The sequence below is a fragment of the Chlamydotis macqueenii genome, chromosome 2, assembly GCF_036417535.1.
Source record: "Chlamydotis macqueenii isolate bChlMac1 chromosome 2, bChlMac1.mat, whole genome shotgun sequence".
Taxonomy (NCBI): domain Eukaryota; kingdom Metazoa; phylum Chordata; class Aves; order Otidiformes; family Otididae; genus Chlamydotis; species Chlamydotis macqueenii.
In genome coordinates, this window is record NC_141557.1 from 110,680,810 (window position 1) to 110,706,184 (window position 25,375).

General features: G+C 42.6%; 1 protein-coding gene across 21 annotated transcripts in view; it reads left to right on the forward strand.

The window, feature by feature from the left end:
- The window catches only part of EPB41L3 (erythrocyte membrane protein band 4.1 like 3), a 146,133-nt gene that overhangs the window by 54,926 nt on the left and 65,832 nt on the right, over positions 1 to 25,375 (forward strand). For 20 of the 21 annotated variants that reach the window (XM_086740646.1, XM_086740667.1, XM_086740645.1 and 17 more), the window contains exon 2: positions 23,113 to 23,318. In XM_086740646.1, the coding sequence (XP_086596772.1) occupies positions 23,124 to 23,318 (195 nt within the window). In that variant the 5' untranslated portion in view covers positions 23,113 to 23,123. The remainder of the gene's footprint in view (positions 1 to 23,112; positions 23,319 to 25,375) is intronic. The other variant, XM_086740656.1, reaches the window with a different exon arrangement.

A 25,375-nucleotide genomic window follows, 5' to 3' on the forward strand; every position in this document is an offset into this window, starting at 1 on the left:
TCCAATTTTGTTTTTACCTGTCTGCCATGTAGACATGATCATTGGGTTTTCCCCATCTCTTGTCGTTCTGAATGACCACACCTCACCCCAGCAGCAGTTTGGTTATTGCAGTTTATTTTGCTGTTTGCCTGTGTCCTGCATTTTCCATCATCTAAAGCACCGCTTTCTGACTCTGAAACCGCCAATGTTCCTTCTGTCTAAAAGCAAGGTAGCTGCTATGAAAGAAGATGTGACCCCGTGACCTTCTGATCCTGTGATGTTGCTTTGAAGAACGCAGTCAGTGTAGTTATGCTTTCTTCTCCGAACCAGTTTGTGGAAATTGATACAAGTATTGAATATCTCCATAGATTTGTAAGAAATCTTGCTGAGCTTTTTTTTTCCTTTGTAAAAAATATGCTGGCGTGCCATAGACAATGGAGCAACGAGCCATTGTGTTATGAAGATACACATTGCCATAAGAAGATATCTGTCATTCTCTAGCTTCCAAGCAGTTATAAAGGGATAAAATGTAAAATATAAGGAAATAATTATTTACAGTGAGGGTGATGGAACATTGGCACGGGTTGCCCAGAGAGGTGGTGGATGCCACATCCCTGGAAACATTCAAAGCCAGGTTGGATGGGGCCCTGAGCAACATGATCTGGTTGGAGATGTCCCTGCTTTTTGCAGGGAAGTTGGACTAGATGATCTTTAAAGGTCCCTTCCAACCCAAATGATTCTATGATTGTAAAATAGATACGTTTACTACGTACTACATTACATAGTTTACCAAAAACACTTTGCTACCTTCTTTTAAGGCATGCCAGGGCTGTTGTTGTTCGTAACCTGCAGAACTGCGAGTCTGCTTCCTTGATAGTGTCCTCTGTGCCTGGGATGTTGTTGTAAGAAGAAAAATCGCTGCAGGATGGGACTTGGCAAACAAATCAAGGTCTCGGCCAAGGAAATGCATTGTCTGTTCCTTTTCTAAACAACACTAGTTCAGATGAAGGAGCGTGTTTTGCATCTGGTTTCCACTAGCTGTGTTTTGATTTTGTAAAGTAGATGTGATAAGCAATTATTTCTGCTTACATGCCGTTGTTTAAAAAATACTAGTGGTTAAATATTTCTTAATTAAATGTTGGCTGCTGAGCCTGAATGCAACTGTCCAGAAGTTCATAATCTTGTTAATGCACAAGCATTAACTTGAATAAGCATTTACATGATGAACGGGATTATTTCCTGCTTTAAAAACAAAGTAGTTTGAGAAGTGGGCTGAGCAGAAGTGACTCTGTGATTAGTGGCACATTTAAGCCCAGCATCTTGAGATTCTCAAGCAAGGAATTCTACTTTCTGGTGGCATTTGGCCTTCATTTTAAGACCTTGTGAAACTTACTCTACTTCAACCTTCTGGTTAGGGAAACCCCATTTTAAGTTACTCTGGAAATTTTTAGAACTTTATTTCTGTCTGAACTCTGGTTAGACACATACTAAGGAAATTATTGATAAGTAATATCAGAGAGATACAAAATCGCTACATAAGAGTAATACTTAACAGCAGTTAAGATGGCAGCCCTGCAAAATGTATGCTACCTTCCAGAACTGGGGTGGCAAGCCATCACTATGAGTGTACTCTGTAAGAAAAAGGCAACTGAAAACTGAGCAGGAGCTTGGAGTATTTATTGCTTTACATAGGGAAATGAAGCAGTGACTGGTAATGGGTAAGGCTTTCATTCAGGGATGAGTGAAAAGCTCCTCAAGATCCTTGAGGAGCTGCCAGGAACTGCCCTTTCCAGGCACAGATAAAGCCCTCAACTTTGTTTCTCTGTTGCCTTCCTTGCAAACCACAACATTTCTTATCGGTGTGTGTGTTTTCAAGGTCCTCCCTTTCTTCAGAAAACCAAAGCTAGAAGGTAGCAGTGGGGACAAGGACGGAGGTCCCAGGCCTCCTGGCTGCAGTGCCCGGGGAGCTGCCAGGCGCTGCTTCCCCATCTCAAGGGCATTTGTTCTGTAGGAGCTCTTGGGGATGGTGACTGATGGACTGCTCCGCTTGGTCCTTTGTTGTAGGTGCCACGAAGATTACTAATTCAGTTTGTCAGGTGAAAATCTAAATTGCATCAGTCATGGCTCTTGTAGAGTTATCCTATGATTAAAACTGACAAACAGTTTTCAGTGAAACACTGTTTTTGTGTTCTTCTAACCACTCAAAGTATAGGAGAACATATTTGAAGCTTAAGTGTGTCATGTGCACTCTTCAAAATTCACCTTTAACATGGTATGTTTGACGTAAGGAGGGAGTAAAGTTTCACCTATGGTTTAGATAGAACCAGAAGTGTATTAATTTCCGCTTAAAATGTTGACCTTTCTTGCCTTGCCGCTAGGAAGAAGCCATAGCTGTCCAGGCTTTGAATTTTTGCACCTGTCTGGTATGATCTCTTTGCTGAGCAGCGATGCTTTTAGACTTTCTTTGACAAGACCCAAATGGTTAATCTTTATGGTAGCCGATAAATCCTGCACAGTTATTGAAGTATTTTGCAGCATTAAAAGCGTAATGTTAAATTGTTAACCTCAACCAGTGGGAGAAAATTGAAAAGTAAAGCGTTCCCTTGCTGAAGGTGTCCCCACTTTGTTTAAATATCAGGGCTATTTAAACAGCACATTTGAAAAACAGCACACTTCATGCAGGGCTGCAGCCTTCATCCCCTGTGAAACCAGCTGGCGATTTCAGAAAGTCAAAGGCTGGATCTAAACACTCCATTTATCTCTGCCATGTCAGGCAAAAGACAAAGCCAAAGCGTGCTGCGACTCCTAAGCAGGTTAAGAGGAGATGCAGGGGTGGCTGACCCCAGACATCTCCACGTCATCATCCAGAGGCGACACGGCTGCTGTGGGCTGGTGCGCTATCGGGGTTGCTGGTGGCCGCTCGCCAGTCATGTCGTGAATGGAGCACACTCACTGTTGGTGACGGTAGCACTTTGACAGTGGAGCAAGTGTTGCCCTACTCTATAACAGTGTTTGGAGATGTTAGCTCCTGGTTCGCGGTGCGTGGAGTTGCAGAGTTCTGGGATTGAGGATGCCGTGCTTGATTGTCCAGCCTTCACACAGGCAAGCTTTGTGGACTCGGAGGCTTGGCAGACGTGGCGGACATTTGGGGCTCACAGCAGTAACACCAGCTTGTGACTGTCTGGTGGGGTTTTCTTGAATGCAGTGTTTGCTGCATTCTCCCTTCCTTTTTCAGCTGTGAAGCCAGCAATTTTCTCATAAAACATCAAGTCCTCTTGAACACTGTAACAAAAGCATCAGACAAAAATGTTGCCAACCATCTCTACTCTTCAAGTCATCATTTACATGAACGTGAAAAACCGATTCTCAAGATTGAACTGCTAACCCCAATTTACTGTTGCAATCTAAAGGAGGATGTTTGGTCTTTCATTACATTTATTCAGTAGGTCTTTCCAGATCTTAATTCTTTCATCTCAGAGCTGCTGATTAAACTTTGGGCTTGGATTGAACAGCTTGGTAAGTGATGATGGTTACAGCTCTTTCCAATGTATTTTCCATGCAAAATGTGGAAGGACTTGCAGCGATCCATCAGTTTTCAAGCTCTTTGCACTTTACCTATTTGCACTATAAAAATGCATTTGTTTAATTATTGAGATAATAGTACTCAGCCATTTAATTTCACTAGTAAAAGACGGGACAATTCATAGGTGAATGGAGGGTTTCTAGCCTAAAGCCTGTAAGTGTAAGGCTTTGGTCCTAGCCCACGGTCTTGGAAATTGCAAAAAAAAAACTTTTTAGGGACTACTTAGAAAGAAAGGATGGATATTGGTGCCATCTCCCAGTGTGGCAGCTGGAAAGTTTAATTATAGGCTGGAAAGTCACTTAGGGATTAAGGCAAGTGTTAGCAGAAGGGGTGAATGTTAATGACAGCTGTTTGCTGTAGGCTTCACGGGGGCAGAGTACGTATAGAATACATATGTTTAAATAAAGTGTAGGGCCAAACATATGCTGGCTTCGAATATTCAGAAACTCCAGGTCACTTATTCCTTGGCACGTGAACCTGGTTTGTATGATGAAATCATTTTAAGGGCTTGCACATGCGGAGAGGTGGGTGTGTAGATGGGGCAGGGGAAATTCCTGCCTTTGTTTCAGAGACCTCCACATGGGAGAGCTTGTGTCTGCTGTTGGAAAACGGCACTTGTGCCAGGGATAAATATAAACCCCAAGAGAAATACAAGTCCACGTTAGGCGAGGGGCGCTGGCCTGAGGGAAGATGGGAGATCTGTACAGTGAAATGTTTGGGGCTGAAGACCTGGGGTCCATAAGCACCAGTAGTTTGAAGGAAAAACTCCAGATCCTTTGGCCTTTAAAAGTGTAGAAGCTGGGAAATAGTTCTGCATCTGCTTAGGGTGTCTATAAATTCTGTTGTACAGATCCAGTGCTACTGCTGAGATCAGTAATGGTGCGAATTGCTGGGACAGTTATAGCCAATACCATCTGAAGGCTGAATCAGTCTTCGCTTTCTGTCATTTTTCTCAGGACTGAGTGTAGGTTTTTTCATTCAGGTACATTTGGTCTGGTCTGAAAATAGCTTGCTTTTTTTTTTTTTCCTTCGATAGCACAGTTTTTCACTATATAAATTTTGTTTGAATGAGGAGGAGTCGGAAGGGATGCATGCCAGACTTAAGCTTGCAGGTGCATACATGACTTAACGAATCCGCTTTCTAAACATGCTGCAGTAACCAGAGGCCATCCTTGGAGAGGACGAAGAAGGATAAATGAGACATCTTTTGGAAAAGAAAAAAAAAAAAAAAAAAACCAAAAAAATCAAACCGAAACAAGAAAGCCCAAACACCCAAAAGCAAGCAAAAAGAAAAAACAAATCAAAATCCCCAAAACCTACAAAACCCAAACTAAAAATCCAACCATTTTGTTTTGAAGAGTGTTTAAAACAGATGTGCAATAGTGACTTGATGGAGTTTCTGTTCTTATGTCAAAGGGTAATAGCATGTGTGGGAAAGTTTGGATTTATCCCTGTTGGATGTGAGTTTTAAGATTGCCTTTTGTTCAGCTGCAGTAATAGAGCTGCTGTACCTTACAGACTGCTGAGGCCTCAGCATTAAAGGAATAAACAAAGGGAATAGTCTTCCCCATAAAACCAAACTAATTTGAACATGTGGCATTATTTATAATACATTTCATAGATTTTCTAGCTGTGCATGATCTTTCTTGACAATTAAAAGCTTGCAGAGCACAAAAATGTGTCTGGTTTAATAAGCTACAGAACTGTCCCATATGAGACTTCTGGGTGTTATGACATCGAGGTTGTTGCAGAAAGATAATAATTCAGCCTTTCCACACGTCATTCAATATGACTGGCCATAATGAATGTATGGTTGTGGTATATCGGGTAGTACAGCTGGCTGCTTGAAAAATAACTGTGTGATCTTCATACCAAAAATTGGTAGCTTTTGGGTACTTACCGATGTCTGTTCCCACTGGAGGTGGTTGGCCGTGGGGGGAAGCGGCCGGTTATCTTTCCAATGGCATTTTCTGTCCTCGCCGGTGAGGGCTTGGGCCAGCATCCAGTGCTGGGTGGGTGCCATGGTGCCCCGAGGGTGCCTGGCTCCATCTCCAGCCCAACTGCTTCCCGCTCGCTGGGGAGGGATGAAGGTGTTTACACCTCTCTTTCTTTGGAAGGCCGGCGCTTCTCGGGGAGCTCTCTGGCAACGGAAAGAAAGCGCTTCACGTGGTATTTAAAATGCTGGACAAGAATTCACAGCAGGCGTTTCCTCTCCTCTGAGTGAGGCGGGGGGGGGGGAAGAAAAAACCCTGATAAAATACGACTCAGTTTAGGAATGGTGAAGCTGCATACTTGAACCTGTTTTACTTAAGGTTATGTCAGCATAGGTCAGGCAACGCGCTGAACTGTGGATGAAAGAAAAAGAAACAAAAAGAACCCTCACCTTCTTGAAGGTAGCACGCTTTTATGAGACCGTAAAAGATTACAAATGGGGTGAAACAGGGAAAAGCCTTGAGTGCGTGTGTCTTGGGAGTCGTGCCCTTTATTGTATGCTTGTGTGTGAATGTGTGTGTCTGAGCAAGAGAAGAAATCCTTAACTTGCTCAGTCTGCAGGCTGCTGGGGTTTTTTTTGTTTTAGTTTAGTTTTTTTCCACCATTGATTCTTTTTCCCCCCCAGCTTGGAAAACCCATTAATGTAATTATGAGGCTTAGATGCAATTCTGGGCACAAAGGACCCTGCCATGTTTCTGGTCTTATTTAGTACTTGTGGATTAGACACACACACACAAAAAAAATCTCAGAACCCCACCCTAAAATATTGCAAGCTGCTTTTCTTCTTAAGGACTCCTAAATATCCAAGTCCACACTTGCATCTACTTAAGCCAGCCCGAGCTAGCTTCTCTGCAAGTTTTCAGCCGCCTGAATGCCAGCCATTGTCTAGCAACTGGTTTGAGTGAAATGGTATCCTACATCGACCCGTCGGCCCGCTCTTTGGAGTCCTGTCCCCACGGCGTGGGGGGCTGTTGGCTATTGGTACTGGGGATGGGAAGAGCAGATGTTCTCCTTAGTAGTGTAACATGGATTGGGATTTTGCTCCCTCTTAAGAAACCAACATCAAAACTGTTCTTAAAATACAGGTTAAAGGAATCAGCCTTAATCAGTCGGTCTTTTGATTTTTCCATTTTTTCGTTGGAAAGGCAGAGCATATATATATAGTTCATTTCATGAGCGTATTAAGATGCCCAGATTAACCTGAAATTGCAGTCTTTCCTCACCGTTTAACTTCTCATTCAGTAAAGGCTGAGGAAAACATTTGCCAGCGTACCGAAGGGGATGTGACGCTTCTGTTGCAAATAGCTTTTACCCAAAAGCACCGCTTGTGGTGAAACGGTTTGGGTTTTGGCTTGCAGCCATGGGTTCACCTAAGCATATGACAAGAAGTGACAGGTAGACAGAAGTAATACATATTTTAATGTGCTTAACTTGGCTAGAGACCATAAAATGGGGTAGACTAGACTTTCCTTTCCTAGCAGGTATGAGCTTGCTCCCAATTTATTAATAACTTACGACACTGCCAGCACTGCCACTCGGGTCACCTTAATAGCCCTGAGGCTCTTGAGAGCGGACAAGAATGTGGACACCCTGCGTTTTTTTGGAAGATGTTCTCCACTCCTGTGAAACCACTACAGAAAACGTGCTCAGGGGTGTGCCCAGCCAAATTGCTAATGCCCCTAATGCCTGCCAGGGACTGAGGTGACTGTTTCGGGAGTGCGTATTTCAGCAGTGGGTGGAAGCTGTAAGTGAAATTGGAAATGTTTCCAGTTGATACTCCCTAATATTTTAGTTAATAAGAGAATATCATGGCTTGAATGTAGTTCAGATATGGGGAGCCACAGTTGTTCTAATATAAATCATACACACTCTGTCACTGAAACTAGATCTCGTACATTAGTAGCTACTTGTTTGAATGATACTCAGCGCCAGAGAAGGAACTTTTTAAATATAAAATAAAAAAATCAAATATCTACCTAGTAGGTGGGATTTTTCCCTTACTTTTTATTTAATATAATGCAGTTAAGATAGTTTTCTTTCTCTCGGAAGATCTTTAGGCAGGAGTTGGGGGAAAACAGTGTGAGATTATGAACAGATCAAGGGTTAAAACTGAGTTGAAAAGCATCATAATACAGTAAAAATACTCTTTACTACGTAAAGAGGCGTATTGTTTTCAGACATAAAGCCATCCTTGCGATCTGTGCATCACCGGTAAGTTGATCTTCAGCTGAAAATAGGGTTTGGGTGCCATTGCTCAGGAACAAAGTGGACTGATGGGAAAGAGGAGAGAGAAAAGAGACCGAGAAAGGGCTAAAAATAGGGCTTGCCAGAAGAGGCAGAGGAGAGAGTGGTCCGAGGGGCGAACAGCAGCCGTCTGCAAGCTGCAGAGCCATGTTACGCATCCACTGTTGTCAGGGCAGGGAGGAGTGTGCCTACATTTCAAGTAGGAAGAATTAGGTCAGGCATTTGGGAAAATTTTCTTAAGCAGTAAGGCTAGGGAGTCAACAGAATAAATGGCCTGCGAGGAACATGGAAACGTCAGCATTGCGGGATTTTAGTAACAGGTGGCATAAACATATACCAGGTAGAGTTTAGACAAAGGGGGCTGGGATGAGGACTGTGAAGCACTGATATCAGGGTGCAAGACACTTTGAAATGATGAGCCCCCTAATTAAGATCTGGCACGTATCTGACGTGCTTGTTTTGTTGGTGATGCTTTTGGCGTACTTACATGGCTGTATCTCTCCAAAAAAGGTCTGGTGGCTGCTGCTGTAGGGATAAATAGTGCTGTTCTGGAGCTGGGGGAAGGCTTAGTTGGTTTCCTGCTTCTTTGCAAATCTTTGAAAAAAAAAAAAAGTATTTCTTAAGGGTAAGGTTTCCCTGGCCCCAGCTGTGGTGAAACACACACAGACAGCGAAGGCAACGGAGAGCAGAGTGGGTTGGAGCCCAGCTGCAGGGTACCGCTTCCCCAGGGCATTCGTGACATCCAGGGAGGGGGTGGATTACTTCATTCATTTTTTAGCTTAGATGTAATGGCCTTGTGAATATTGGCATGGAGATTTCTGTCCCCACAGAAAACAGACTGCAGAGTGAACAGAAGAGAGGAAGGAGAGGTGAAATGCAACTCTGTCGTTGATCTACCATCAGGCATAGATACCAGAAGAAATTTTTGATTGTTGAACCACAATTTATGATGAAGCAGGGAGTAATTCTCTGTATTTTCTGCATACTTATTAGCTGCTTAGTGCATTGTGCACTAAGTTATCAAAATTGTTTGATTAGTTAAGCTTTTAAATTATAAATGCCTTCGTGGGCAAATCTTTCCTGTAAGGAATGAGACAGTTACCTTTTTTTTCCTCCCCACTACCATGTAATGTAGAATATAAATAAGTTTAATTTTAGACGCAGGTACTGAAGGAAATGGATTGGCATAAAATAATCAGTAGATACAACGCACAGTGATCCTTTGTCACATGCCCAGTCTTGCATTGGGTCCTGCACAACGTCAGAAGGAAGGATGGAAAAAGCCACTGTTTGTGGACCTGTTTCACTGATTTGGGCTCTTTCTTGATTTAGCATATGAGACAAGTTTGAGACTCAACATACCGAACAAGGTCTCATATCGAAGTCTTTAACTTTCTGAATTGCAGGATTCTCCCTTAAATTAAGGTAGATCATTTGGATTATTTAGTAGTTACCAAATTAGTGGTTTCTAGCCTTAAAAACATGCCATCAAACATTTAGCAGAGCTATGTATAAGGAAAAGTACATGGGGAAAAAAAACTATTCAGGTTGTAAAGTTATTAATTCCTGAGTTGGGAAATAGCAGCACCTAGCTTAATTACCTTCACTTCTGCTTTCAAATTATCAACTTGGTACAGAATAGATTTTTTTAATTTTTCTAAATGCTGAATTCCTGTTGAGGAACTTAGAATGATATACATTGCTTAGTTTCTTTTTTGAATCCCCAGTGATTTAAAGGCTGCAAAGAGCTTTTCATCCCCTTTCTGCCACAAGAGTTTGGCCGTTCCCTCTTCCTCTCACTTTTGTGATTAAGCTGCATCACTGCCACTTTCTACTTTCTTGCTCTTCCCCTCCTCCCTTCCTCCTCCATTTCTTTTTTTTCTGACTGCTGTCTTGTGGGGGCACTTCAAGCCACGTGGCTGTCCCCAGTGCCCCAACCCCTTCTGTCCTCTCTGAGCTGCTGTCACTTCTACGTGTCTTAAGTCCCAGGTAGTCATACGTGCCGAGGAGGAGTTGCCAAATCCGGTGACATCTGTCTTCAGAGACAGCATAATCCAGTACAACACTGGGTCAGGGGTATATAGTGTAATTACTCTATAGCTGTATGTGTAGCATTTCAGGGTTTAATAGGTAAAAAGAGTTAGACCCTCTTTAAAGATAGCTGTTTTCTTTGTCAGGCTGTCTTGGATGCTGATCTTCAAGTCCTCGTAGGTTAGTGTAGCTGCACAGATGGTGAAAGGTTTTGGCTTTATTGGGATGCTACATGAAGATACAGAAAGCTTGCTCTTAATTCCTCGTAGAGCTCATCATGTGAAAGACCCTCAGGCCTTAACTAATATGCATTGGGACAACATGTGCACGAGCTTCCCGTGCTTTGAAAACACATAACTAAAATGGTCCGAAAACACATAACCAAAGTGTAACTGAAGCTGGGAGAGAATCCCGCTTACTCAGTGATTTTAAATGAGATGGCTCTATGCTGCAGATGCCTGGATCTGCCGTAAATATTCTCGTTGTCCATGCGTTTCCACTCTGACCGATTTGTTCCTAGAATTCCCTCCTTCCACAGGACCTCTAGGTCTTGGTTTGCATCCAGCACATTATTAAACAGCTGGTGGCTTTGAGGCCTCCGGGCTGACTGCTAGTATGTGCACTTGAGTTTTTAGGAAGGCACGTGTTGAACGGCATTTTCGGAGCTGGCAGTTTCTCCGGCTTTCATGATCCGGCGCATTGCCATCTGCGTAGGGCCAGGAGGATGATTTTGGAGTGACAGTGTAACCCGGGGCAGGGGTGTCGCAGGCTAGCTGCTGGTGCCAAATGAAGGGTATCTTTGTCATCTGTAGCAAGTAATTAAAGCACTGGGGAGCGAGGGGATCCTGGAAGAGTTTACATATAAGAAGCTGGCTGTGTGATGCCACACGTTTGGTTGTTTAGACTCACAAGGTTTTAATTTGTTTGGGGAGCCGGTGGTTTCCTGATGTGGTGCTCCACACTGGAAAGTCCATTACTTGATATTTCAGGGTGTGTTTTACGTTCAAAACTGACGTGAATGCCCAGGAGATTAAAATCTAAATATGAAGTGAATAATCCATTTCAGATAAAGAAAAGCTATTATGGCTAGGCACTGTGATGCCTCATAATGTAGCCTTACTGCATCAGACCCGTTTAATGCCTTCAAAAGTTGAAAAATAGGATGTAAAATTAGTATGATATTTAGGGGAGGGGGGAAGAGGAAGATGAAGTATGAGCACTTTCAGCCCCAGGCCTCAGCACGATGGCTCTCCTTGCATGGAGCTGCCTTTGTTTAACTAGGACCCAGTGTAGATTCAAGAGTGATTCCTCTGTTTTTTCTGCTGCATGTGACTTCCTCCTTCCTTTTGTGTCTGCCTGAGTTTGAAGTTTTCCCAGTTCTTGTAATCCAGTGTTCAAGACAGCCTGCAGCTCCCCAGTGATGGAGAGCAGGCGCTGGCCTGGGATGCCGTGGGGGAAGCCATTTGCTCAAGCACCCTGTCTTGCACGACCCCCGCTGGCCAGCCACCTCCAAGAGGAAGTGATTGATTTTAAGAAATTTTAAAAGGCTCAGTTCTGGGTAGGTGTATGAAAAAACAGTGTGGCCTGCTAAAGCTGAGGATGCTTCAGGGCAGCAGTAGGTGTGGACCCATGCCGGGACTGGGAGCAGGGCTGACATGTGTCTTGCTGGGACAGAGCAGCGGCAGAGGATGGAAACGGCAGTGGCTGGCTCTGAGAGGTGTTAGTTGGCTGACTGCAAAACATCCATCTTCTCTGACCCAAGTGCTTCCTTTTTTCCATCTCTGAACCATACCGGATTGGAGAAAAGGCTGCAAAAAATGTAAAAAGAAATACCCACCAAAACGATAAAATTGAGGGAAGAGTATACATTCACTGCAAAAGCAAAAAAAATTGTAATACTACATCAGCTTTGCAAGTAATAGGCTGGAGAGGGTTTAATTCATCTGTGAGCTTTGTGACTTTTTCAACCACCACTCAGTAAAATAAAACAAAAAACTGGTTTCTTTGCTGAATTCTAGTTAGTAAAATGTCCAGGACATCAGAAAAGCCATGTTTATATTTTAAATCATTTCATCATTCCTCATTTTTTTTTGTTTTATTTTGTAGGCTTTTACATCATCTGAGCAGGAAATATAAATGTCTGGTGGGAGGGAGCAGGAAGCCCTTGGAGGAGATGGGCTTGATGCTGTGATCTGTACCTTGCCTGTCCGATTCCCTTGTTTCTCTGAGGTTAGGCGGGACACCGGCTTAGGAACACTGGAGCACAGTCTACTTAGGTAGTGTATGAAACAGAGAATATTGTTCACAGGTGTTACAGTATTTTGGCCGGAGGGTAGTGTGATTATGTACTGCACCTGCCATGTGTCAGCAACTGGTGTAACTCTTTTTTTTTTTTTTTTTAAATTTTGAATTGATTCTGTTTTCTGCTCAATATGAGAAAATTAACAATCTGATGCCTGAAGCACACTCAGTCTCTGTAGCATTAAATACAACTTCTAAATAGTGAACGATGAGCAGGGAGCCCCATATGAATAGCTCCAGAGCAATTCAGAAAGGTCGAAACCTCAGGTAGATGTAACCCAAGTAATCAAAGTCACTTGTCTGCAGAAAATCAGGACAAGCCATTTTAGTTGCTGGGTGAAATGTTTTATCAATCAGTTTTAATCACAGCACTACAAGCTGTTTTGATGTGTTTTGTTTTGCCTGGATTTCTTTTTTTTTTAAACTGAAATGAGGAAAGCGTGAAGTTGGGGGAGTTTCTATGCAATTCTCTCATGGCCAGCATCTGTGGGATGCTCCTGCAGTCTCCATTACTGGTTCCTCCATTTCCTTCTCCTCCGCCTCCTCACATCTGCTTCCCCCCGTAATTCCCTATTGTTTCTCAGCAGACTTATTTATTGAATTATTTGTGTATGATTTTGGGTTTGATGGACAGACCACTCAGTGAATAAGGAATTGGCTGGATGGCCGCACTCAGAGAGTGGTGGTCAACGGCTCAATGTCCAAGTGGAGACCGGTCACGAGTGGCGTCCCTCAGGGGTCCATGCTGGGCCCGGCCCTGTTCAATATCTTTGTTGGCGACATGGACAGTGGAATAGAGTGCACCCTCAGCAAGTTCGCTGATGACACCAAGCTGTGTGGTGCCGTCAACACGCTGTAAGGGAGGGATGCCATCCAGAGGGACCTTGACAGGCTGGAGAGGTGGGCCTGTGCCAACCTCATGAAGTTCAACCAGGCCAGGTGCAAGGTCCTGCACCTGGGTCATGGCAATCCCAGGCACAAATACAGGCTGGGCGGGGAATGGATTGAGAGCAGCCCTGAGGAGAAGGACTTGGGAGTGCTGGTGGACGAGAAGCTCAACATGAGCAGGCAATGCGCCCTTGCGTCCCAGAAGGCCAACCGCATCCTGGGCTGCACCAAGAGGAGCGTGGCCGGCAGGTCAAGGGAGGTGATTCTGCCCCTCTACTCTGCCCTGGTGAGACCCCACCTGGAGTACTGTGTCCAGTTCTGGAGCCCGCAACATAAGAAGGACATGGACCAGCTGGAACAAGTCCAGAGGAGGGCCACAAAGATACTAAGAGGGCTGGAGCACCTTTCCTATGAGGACAGGCTGAGAGAGTTGGGGCTGTTCAGCCTGGAGAAGAGGAGGCCCCAGGGAGACCTGATAGCGGTCTTCCAGTACCTCAAGGGGGCCTACAAGAAAGATGGGGAGAGGTTATTCAGTAGGACCTGTTGTGATAGGACGAGAGGTAATGGTTTTAAAATAGAAGGGGGGTAGATTTAGATTGGATATTAGGAAAAATTTTTTTACACTGAGGGTTGTAGAACACTGGAACAGGTTGCCCAGAGAGCTGGTGGTTGGTGCCCCATCCCTGGAAACGTTCAAGGCCAGGTTGGATGAGGCTCTGAGCAACCTGATCTAGTTGGGGATGTCCCTGCTTCTTGCAGGGGGGTTGGACTAGATGACCTTTGAAGGTCCCTTCCAACCCAAACCATTCTATGATTCTATGATTTCTGCACCCCCTTACCTTCCTGCGATTGCAGTACTTATGTGGATTAAAGCTTTTTGGAGCGGCCATTTTGCTGAAGTCTCTTACAAGCAGCATTTTCTTGTGTTTTTCAGGAGTCCTTTTCTTAGGTTTTGGGGGTGGGGTTTGTGTTGTTGGTTTTTTTTTTTTTTATTTTATTTTATTTTTTTTTTTAAATGTATCAAATAACTGTTGGGCTTGGGTTTAATTGCTGTGCTCTTCTATAGTTGCTCCCAGGCATGTGTGTGTTTGCCAGCTTGTGCGTGCCGGTTGCTCCTGTACGGGAGCTGCCTGCAGGAACCATGGCATTGAGCAGTGGACAGTGGCCACGATCCTGCTTTTGGAGCTGGGGGATGAATCCTGGCACCAGGAGTTGAGGGTGTCAGAGCCGGCTCCCACCCTGGGTGCAGGGAAGGGTGCAGCAGCAGCTGCACCCTGTGCCCAGAGACCTCTACACAGAGTTTGGTGGGAAAATGCGGTTCCCTTCTTCCTCTGATAAATCCGTGTCTGCCCATGGGAAAACTGCTTGGATCAGCAGGGTGGGAAAACCCAGCCAAAACACCTTATGGTGACCTGATTTTTCTTGTCTTGTTCAGAAATGAGGGTAGCCTTGGGGTGCTCTAGGTGATATGACCTCCAAAACACGATCTGGTATCTTCAGGAAACCTGGTCGGTCATTATCTTCATAAACCTTGTATGCAGGAGGGGTGACAGAAATTGCAGCAATTCTGGGTTTTATCGCTGTGGGAAGCCACCCATGAAGAGAGCAAAACAGACCAGAGTAATTTCCCTGAATCATAGAAATGGAAGGTAAACAGAAAATTTAAAAATGTTATATTGTGCATCCAGATGCTCTGAGGCAGAAGCAAATATATGCATTTTGTGAATTCAGAGTTGCCAACCCAAGTGGAAGGGGTAGCAAAATCAATAAAATTTTGATTGCTTATGCTTTGTAAAGTTGCAAACAGAAAATTTTGCCGCTGCGGTTTATCTGTACATGTCTCCAGTGATGACTCCACACAGCTATAGATAGCCTGTTTTTGACTGTCGTTATAGTTCATATACTGTCTACACTAAATCCCGCTTGATGCCAGTCAAGTTCTTGCTCCACTGTTAGCAAATGCTTGATGACTTTCTGTCTGCAAGAAGCTTCTATGTATTGCAAGACTCTTACCAACTCCCCTCTCTCTTTTCCCTTTCCCAGGATAAAAAAAATCCAGTTCCTTAAATCTTTTTCCACTGGTCACATTTTCTAAACCTGTTATCAAACTTCCTACTCTCTTCTTGACACTCTTTAATGTGTATTTTTTTAAAAAATGGAATAAAGTGAAATACAGTATGCTGTATACTACTCTGCGGTGCTGCGGAAGGCAGAACAGCTCCAACATCGTGTCCCAGACCGAAATTCATCTTGCTTAATGCGTGACTTCAGACGCGTGTGCTGCTTCGTTCCTGCTGCCTAACCTGTACCTTCCCCATCGCTTTTCACTTCGGAGGTCCCTGCTCCTGTTGCCGTTACCCTTAGGGGAATGTAGGCAGATTTGGCATATACATGGCGTTTTGTCAGCCTACTTTTCTTTTCTTAAAGTCTGGTGAGGATGCCAGGAGCGTGCTCCAACTTCTCCAATGTGATGCTGAGCACGGATCAGGCACTCTCCCTTCCTTCACTGATGCTCAAAGGGCTGTGATTCCCCAAATCAATAAGTTCTCACAGGTTGTCATAGTGCTGCTGATAACTGTTCGTAGGCTAGGGTTTGGGTTTTTTTTTTTAATCACTTGTACACCTTTTTTTTTTCCTTTTCTTTTTTTCGTTTAATCATTTAAACTATTTCTGTGGTTCACTCATGAAAAAGTCATGCAGGGCTGTTTTAAAAGCCTTTCTAAAGATAGACTCTGTCGTCTGTACCACTTTCTCTTTATCAGCTGGGACAGATGCCCTGTCAGAGAGAGTGAGAGAGACATTACACTAGTTTGACATGACTTTTCGATACATTCATGTTGACAGTTTGCCTGGTTTTGTTTTTTTTTTTTTTCCCTAATCTCATTATTTTTACAGGATTAGAAATCCTTTAGCAGTATGCTGCACTTACTTCTCTGTTCTTAAAAGTACACTGTAATTTCTGGCTTTTCTGTCCCCACTTTCCTTTGTAAGATCAGGTGCTGTGTTGGGTCTTTTCATTTATTTTAGACCTTACATGGCCTCTCTGGCATCTGCAAAGTGGGGGTTAATCATAGAATCGTAGAATGGTTTGGGTTGGAAGGGACCTTTAAAGGTTGTCTAGTCCAACTCCCCTGCAAGGAGCAGGAACATCCCCGACTAGATCAGGTTGCTCAGAGCCTCATCCAACCTCACCTTGAATGTTTCCAGGGATGGGGCATCTACAATTGAGAGATGATTGCTGATAGTTCCCCAAGCAGGGGCATTTCCAGTGGTTCCTGCTGACTTGAAACTGCCCAGCTTTACTGCTGTGTTTGTTCTTCCCGTACTCCATCCAGCCTGTGTTGCACATCCTGAACGTTAGGTGAAAGATGCCCAGAGTATCTGGTCCCAGCGAGCTGCTGTGAAATGAGGCACTGAATAATTCAGCCTTTCCTGTGTTCTGTAACAAGGCCTGGTTTTCCTTCTAACGTATTTATAGACTCTCTTATGGTTTACCCTCATCGCTTACTGATTGTAAGCCTCTTTGCCTCTTAGTCTTCATTTCCCCTTTTATGTTGATGATGGTCTTTTATGTTCATCCCTGAGTCATGCGTCCTTGGTTCTGCTTTGGTGTGCAATCCCATTTTGATATATTTCCCCCCATCCCTGTCGTTTAAAAGCTCCTGAGGCTTCCCATCCCTGCCCTTGCTAGGCAGAAGATAATCTCTCCAGAAACACTCAGCTGCCTGTGCTTTCCGTGGTGGTACCAGAGAGGTGCATGGTGCCTGCGTCGGGGGAGATTTGGGTCCTTACGGGTAATTTGAGTCTGCCGTTGCCTTTTTGTCCTCTCTGAAGAGTGTATCTGTTGGGTTTAAGGTGTCTCCTATGAATTACATGATTCCTTCTTCAGATGTTGCCTCTGTTTTTCCTTCTTTCATCAAGAGGCTTTAAAGAAATCTGTACCATGCACCTTGCTGGCAGGCCAGACAAATACTTTAACTTATGCTATGTGTTGCAACACCTCCAACCAGCCATTTTTTATTACTGCTTATTAACACCTCCCTGAAGTCTCTCTCCTGCACCTCTACTTGGGCCCATGGCTCGTACTATCAGCTCTGTTAAGTCATTTAACACAAAGCATGCTGTGCTGGCACGATTGTAGCTCATTCTGATGCTTAGCACCTTCCTCCGTTCATTTTCCTCCTGTCTCTTGTAATTACTTTTTTTTTTTACTTTCTTTTTGCATTTTGTCCCATGTGCTGACTCTCATGTGTTAGCCCTTTTTGAGGTCATTTCCCACCTGTACTCCATTCAGGCTGCATCTCTGCAGTCACTTTGGTTTGTTGGTGTCCACCAGAGAAACCATAATGCTGGGGAGATGCCTCCTCTGTAAGGCCTCCAGTTGCTGCCAGCACCAGAGGACGGTGATGGGTAAAGGGTAAAGTGCAGCAGAGGTCCTGCCTCTCCTGGGGACCCGGTGCCAGCCTTTTGTGGCTTAGGTGCCTCCTGCATCTGAGGACAAATTCACTCAAATTAAAGAGGATCAACAAAAAATGGTCATTTTCCTAATAAGGAACCCAACTGGAATGAAGTGAGCCGAGACTTCAAGCAGTTTGATGAAAACAGTTTGTATTTTAAGCTTAGAAGTTGATGTTCTGGCTTGTATTCTTTTCTTGAAACATATATTGACATTTCTGTACTACTCATAGCAACAATATTGTTCCCCATATGCGCTTCCCGTCAGCATCTCATCGTTATTGGATAAATATGTCTCTCGTTATGCAGAACATTATTTTTCAAGTATGGAATCATTATTTTGTTACGTAACTTCCCAATTTGGACCTTTGCAATGATTTATAACAGTCTTCAGAAATTATTGTAATTAAGGGAGAACTTACCACAAAGAGAATTAATTAGATCAAAGAAGCATTTAAATGTAAATCATTAATCTGTGCATTACAGGAAGTAGTGGCTATGGATAGTTCATTTAATTATACTTAGTTCAATTTTGTTTTGTCATTACATCACAATTTATTCAGAATTAATTTGCAATTTCTTCTGTAATGTGATTTCTGTTTGCTTGATACAGCAGATATTTTCACCAGCGTGTATTTATATATAAATAAAGGATTATTAATGACTGCTGGGTTGATTAAACTGTGGACTCTGCTGTCAGTTAGCTGTGAATTTTGTTGCTCAGTAGATGCAACCCAGAAGGTCTGTGCTCTGAGAGCAGGAGGCAAGCAGTCAAATAACTTGTTGGATGGATGAATACATACAGTAGATTGTGACTGTCACTTGGTGGAGGGGACCAGGTGACACAGCCTGGGCTTTACCTGGTCAGAGAATTATTAAGAGGACGACATGATTTTGATTCCTGTATGGAGAAAAGGAAGTTTTGTGCTTTCAGTCGTTGGGAATGGAAATGGTAATGTCCCCAGCTTTAATATGTTGGTAGCTGTAGGTGACAAGGAGTAGGTGTGTTGGAAGGTCTTAGGATGTAGGCTTTTTGCACAAGTGGTCTGCAGGCTTTGCAATCCATATGTAATATCTTTACTTTGTATAGTGTAAGGATATGAAAAGATTACTTTTCTGTGATATGATCTCATAAAAATTATTTTAAAATACATCATGTAGTTTTTTGAAGTTGTGTTTTAGTACCTAAATAGTGTATTTATGTTTATCTTCCCTTAATTATTCTTCTGCAGCACTCTCAAACACCTACATTTTAAACCTTTACACTGCTGAGAGTACATGTATTTTCAACTTAGTTTTTTAGTAGTAGATTAAAGTAAGCTAGTTCTTGGCTTTGTTTTTCTTTTTTTTTCCTTTAATCAAAAGACTTGATTTTCATTCTGATTGAATTCTGTAGCCAAATTGACTTTAGCCTTAGAGTATCCAGTATTAGCAGCATCTGTGTTGCATTTGGCCTCAGCTAATCTTTCGGAATCTTGAATATTGGGTTGTCAGCCAAAGCTTAGCTATCCAAGAGAACATCTGGCTTGCATAGTATTACCTCATTTGTATAAGGTAGTGCTCTTAGTTTCTTTTCATTAGTTTGTTTTTCTGTTTGCTGGAAAGGGGAATTTGATACAGGGGTTGTGCTGGCAACAGAAAAAGTTTAAGGAACTTCACTGATTTCTTTCTTCCTGTACTGAAATTCACATTAGAAGTCCTGATTTTGGTACCTGGCCAGGTATAGTAAATAAACTAATAAAATAAGAAATTCTCAGCTGATTATATGTGTTTGACAAATGTGCAGACACTACTGGCTATCCTGTCAGGTTTGCTGAGTGCAAACAAAGGCGGAGTAATATTTATGTTGTTAAATTTCCTAAGATTACTGTTATTTCTTCCAATAAGTGGAACTACTGCTTCCTAGGAGGATTGTTGTGCCATTTATAAAAAATGAAATGCTTTAAATGTTCCTTTGGATAAGCAGCTGTTTGCTGAGGAAGGTGAAACAACCCATTGGTTTGCACTGAGAGGGGAATGTTGTTTTCTATCCTGTAATTTAGGTATTTTCAACCTGCACTAGGTGGAAAGAGACAGATCTTAACAATGCAGTCATCTGAGGAGTTTGGAAGAAGCTGGATTCCAAATGTGTTTGCTTTGCTTCTATTAACATCTGTAAGATAACAGCTTGAAATCAATAGTATTTTGTTCTCAGTATTTGTTATTAAATATATTAGTATGCGTAGGGAAATAGAGAAAACATTTGGAAATGGCTAACCTTGGGTTAATTAAATCCATCTGCTGTCTGACTAATGACAGGAATATTGTATCCAGGGAATCACTTAAGCTAAAAGATTTGATGAAGCACAATAAGTTTTCTAAAAGAGCACTCTCAGAACAAGCAAGGACTCATGTGTAACTGGAAAGAGAACCAGTCCCAGCGAGTAACTCAGTGTTGTAAAGCTGTGCTTCACGTGGAAATGTCCAGGAAGAAGTTAAGAACCACATCTGTTGTTCCCTGAGATGCAAAATTAAAACTGGCAAGAAAAGTAAAACTTGTTTTCAGTTCATGCTACATGAAGTTGAGTTTTATGGGACTAATTTACTGTCTGTTTCCATGCTTTTGAAAGGCTGGAATACAAATACTCATTAGAAAAGAAACTGTATACGGTGCAAAAATGAACTTCCAGAGGCGCAGTGGTGGCAACTGAAGGAAGACAGACTTTTGATTCATATTGACAAGCGATGTGATCCTATATAGAATCATAGAATCACAGAATGGTTTGGGTTGAAAGGGACCTTTAAAGGCCATCTAGTCCAACCCTACAAGGAGCAGGGACATCTCCAGCTGGATCAGGTTGCTCACAGCCCCGTCCAACCTGGCCTTGAATGTTTCCAGGGATGGGGCATCCACCAGCTCTCTGGGCAACCTGTTCCAGTGTTCAACCACCTTCAGTGTAAATAGTTTTTCCTAATATCTAATCTAAATCTACCTCCCTCTATTTTAAAACCATTACCCCTTGTCCTATTGCAACAGGCCTTGCTAAAGAGTTTCTCCTCATCTTTCCTGTAGGCCCTCTTTAGGTACTGGAAGGCTGCTGTAAGGTCTCCCTGGAGCCTTCTGTTCTCCAAGCTGAACAGCCCCAACTTTCTCAGCCTGTCCTCACAGGAGAGGTGCTCCAGCCCTCTTATGATCTTTGTGGCCTCCTCTGGACCTGCTCTAACAGGTCCACGTCCTTCTTAATGCCTCAAGATACTTGGGTTGATTGTGTTTCAAGACAGCAAGTATGATAGTTGCTTTCTAGTTGTGCTGCTCTAAGTCATATCAATAGGAAAAAAGGGGAAAAAAACACCCTTTGTACAACAACTTCCATGTGTAGCACTTTGTACTGATCATCTGTGCTGTTTGGAGTCATTTTATTAGTGGTTTTGTAGCTGTAAGTTAGTTCTTTGTTACTTGCTAATTCATAGTTTCTGGAAAAGAAAATCAAATGCATAGTTTGTTTTCATTGAATTCATTAATTTGACTAATTTGCATTTAATATCTTCATACACTTATACAAAACATGGTTTGAGAGTAGGGGGACAAACATGTTAGTTTTGTGGAGACCTGGGTGCTTTTAAAGTACAGCAACCATCAGATGAAGACTAGTTTATTCCATGTTGATCTGACAGATGGGCAAAACAAAACTCTGAGAGATTAACATTGTTCTGCAATTTAATTTTTAAAGCATACAAAAAAAGAGTAGCTTAATAGAATTGAAAATGGATGGGTTTGTTTGATTTACATCAGCAGAACTTGTTTAGGCTTCCTTCGTAGCTTGTTGGATGAAGTCATGCTAGTGTGTGATTTATCTCGACTTAGAGCAAGCATCTAAAATAGGTCAGATGAATTGCTCTTCGAAATGTCTGATTTTCTTCTCCACATTTAAAGTGACCATCCCAGATGTGGACATCTGAAGTTTGATTAGATGAGTGCCTTTCTGACTGTCCCATTTTAAAAGACCTGAGTTAATTATTGCTTTTGTAGATGCTAAAGACAGTTTGTTTAAAAATGCATTTAAAAAGGTATTTTTGCTGTAACTGTCCCAGCTTGAGTGTAGAAATTCATTATGTCTTCCTAAACAAGTGTGTCACACATTAATACTTTGAAAATATGACCTGAAGGATAAATCTGCCGTATATGCTTTCTAGTTCTGCTTCTCTCTCCTGCCGTTGTGGCATGCAGGAGGTAGGAACGTGCACCCCCCTCCTCAAAAGCTGAGCACAGGCTGAATGCTGGACACTTGCTGTGCAGAGACATGTATTCACTGGGGGACTTAGCCTTGAGAGTGCAGAATACATAAGTGAGTTTGAAAGTAGTAATTGGCCTCATTTAAAACATTTTCTATCAAGTAGTATAGCTGATTAAACATTTCACTAAAAAAAAAAACCCTGATTTTTTTTTATGATCTTTAATAAACTTGCTTCTACTAGTAAACATTGTAGTGTATGTTAAGTGTTGATGGTGGCTTCCTAGCAGATGAATTAGCAGATGTATATTCTGTGGAACTGCTTATAATTACAGAGTAGCTATGGTTACCAGGTTAAAGAAATCACGGCCTGATGATGAACAGAAATAGATCACAGCAGGCGGGTTTGTTTTCGTGTTGTTTAAAAACAAAATGCTCAAGGATAAGACCGTGAGGACTGAGAGCGTATGAGTAACAAACATCAGAGCAGACTCTCTTACTGGCACAGAGTCGGCTTTTTCAAATCCTTGTTTTGATACAAAATCACAGTATTTTTTAAAGTTGGGGTTTGCTTCGGTATAGTTTGAGAATTAGGTGCCAAACACATATTTGTAATCAAACTATCTAATTGAAATAGTTAAGATTTTGAATGAATATTGCTAATATTTTCATTTTGATTTAGTACTGGATGAAGTTAAGTTCAAACAGCCTTTTCACATTCAAGGGATTTATTTTAAATCTAGCACTTAGAATGACTTAGTGGAAGTATTTGTCTTTTCTTTTGGGTGCTGCAGCACTTGGAGTGTGGGTGAAATCAAGTGGGAAGGACAGAACTGTGCTTGGGGACAGCTGTACATTTGCACTGATGTTGGTGGGCTCGCTTCAGATATTTCTAGCGTCTGCGTTGCCTGGAAGCCTCAGAAGGACTTGAGTCTATTTCCCAAAGGGAGTGCAGGTGTTGAGGAGTTCAAGCCCTGTTGACTTCAGTGTAAAGAACAAAAGATTTAGTGTTTTCAAAAGTTTCCACATGGTGTAGAAACCCAAACTGCAGTGAATTGTGTTGGATTTAGGGCCCTCAATCACAAGAGCTTTCCTCAATGTGTTACTCTCCTTTTATTAATTACAAACTACGTAAAGCTGTATGTAACTTGAACATAAATCCTATAATGTCTGTGTATTATAAAGTAGAGTAAGTTTTTATGGCAACACACTCTTCCTCAGAGTACAGATGTGTTTAGGCCTGGTCGTTCGCCCTAAGGAAGCTTTCTTAGGAATCCTTGTTGGGCCAGTAATAGCCACTTTGGTTTTAAAGGCCAGGCATATTAAGACTGAAACTTTGCCTCTGATGTGTCTCCATTTTGTAAGCCTAGCCTACAAATTCACGGCTACAAGATTGTACTCAGTAGGCCTGCTCACCTTGTTTTACAGAATAACCAACCATGACTACAGAATCGGGATCGGACTCCGAGTCCAAAGATAAAGAGCAGGATCAGCAGGAGACCCCGGCGCAGCAAGGGGCAGCGGAGACCCAGCCGCAAGACCAGCAGCAGCAGCAGCTGAGTGACGAGCAACAAAACGCGCTCGAGCAGTTCTCGGCCGTGGCAGCCCACAGCACGCCGGTGAAAAAGGAGCAGGTAAGGGAGCCCGCACACGAGTGCTCGCTGCACCCAACTATCTACGTGCCGCTTAATGCTCCTGGGAAATAATGAGCCTGGTGTGTTAGGAGCAGAAATCCCTACTCAAATGTGCATGGAAGGCTGTTTGATATGATGCTGTCGACTTTGACTGGTTGGTCTTTTGCATTTGTCCTGGTTTCGGACAAAACAATAGTTCTTGTGCAGAATCTTTTTAAATTCATGTCAGGTCTTTCTGCCTCCAGTGCTTAAATATAAGGGCAGTCTTGTTAATTAAGCAGGAGACATCTTCGATCTTGCATTTGCATTAGATAGGAAACAGTGCCAATTTTTAAGAGGAGGAAAATGTTTTCCTATTTTATTTCTTCTTTGACACCTGCCGAAAACCGATTTCATGTTTGTCTTATGTGTGAGCCATGAAGAATCTGTGGTCCCTTAAGCTTCTCATAGTTCTGAAATGACTGTGTTATAATTACTTTAACTTTTCATGTAATAGGTTTCAGAAGAGCTATTGCATGCTTTTCCATTTGGTTCATTGTTGCACTTATTAAATTTGCGGAACCTGCTTTCTCTTTCCCGTTAATAATTTCCAGTCAATAGGATTAACAGGCATTGTTCTTCCTGGGTAAGCGGCACACAATTAATGAGGTACCTGTAAATCGCATCCCTTAGCTCCATAAGGTTATGACCCCCGTTGCATTCACCTTTGAAGAGTGGAATAATCAGTCCTAACTCCTGCTCTCCTCCACCCTTTAAAAACATCAGATTGTTTGAAGTGAGGTCCTGTTATTTTACCTAGGTAGGAGACCGTGCTAGTGAAGCAAGCAGATGTAAGGTGTTAAAATCAGTGTGAGTGCTCCCATAGAAGCTGTTTGGGGCTGGCTGTGGTCTTGGGTTTTAAGATTTTGTCCACAGAGCCACAGCCCAAACTTGCTGTTGGTGGGGAAAAAAGGGAGGTGTAAGCAATTTTAGATGCAGACAAAGCATTTTTGTGTCTCCCTGTTTTGTGAGTGGATTACTTAAATCCTTGGGACAGCAAATATTTCTGGGACCAAATTAAAAGAGGTGTCTTATGTCTGACTTACAATATCTTGAGAGGCAGACATAACAGGGCAGAGTTTCTGATGTTTATTGCTATTGAAGAGCAACCATTGGAAAAGCTGCTTATTTTTTCAATTGCTAACCATTTTTACCATTGATAAACCCTGATCAGCCTCGCTCCATGCCCACTGAAGCCCTCTCTGCTCTTGCTCCCACATCCACCCATTATGCGTTCAGACAATTCTGGTCTCTGAAATAGATCAGAAATTGCATGTAGTTAGTTTAGGGGAAAGAGGAAGGGCTGCTTCTCCAAAAGAGAAAGGTGTGCACAAACTGGTCATTAATTTAAAATATAGTTATATTGGCCCTAGGCATTAAGTATTATTCTTCCAGACATCTTCAGCAATCTTTCCACCCCAAATTTATTTTAATCTTAAACAAAACAAACCAAACCCATAACAAAAAACAAACAAACAAAAAACCCCAATGGACCAAACCTGTCTTATCTGTGTTTACAGAGGTGTGAGTCTGGAGACCTGAGATGCACTCACGTGCTGCGTAATCTCTTCCTTTCCCAAAGATGACCTGTGGGTAGGTGTCTGCAGAAGCCTTGATAGAAGAACTGGGTTAGTGAAGGGATGTACGAGACCTTCCCATTGAGATTATCAGTTTGAACCCGAAAGTCTCTGTTGTAAGCTGACCACCAAATCCAGCTGCAGTAATCATAGAATAGTTCAGGTTGAAAGGGACCTTTAAAGGCCATCTAGTCCAACCCTGCAAGGAGCAGGGACATCTCCAGCTGGATCAGGTTGCTCACAGCCCCGTACAACCTGGCCTTGAATGTTTCCAGGGATGGGGCATCCGCCAGCTCTCTGGGCAACCTATTCCAGTGTTTCACCATCTTCATCTTAAAGAATTTCTTCCTAATATCTAATCTAAATCTACCTCCTTCTGTTTTAAAACCATTACCCCTAGTCCTATCACAACAGGCCCTGCTAAAGAATTTCTCCCCATGT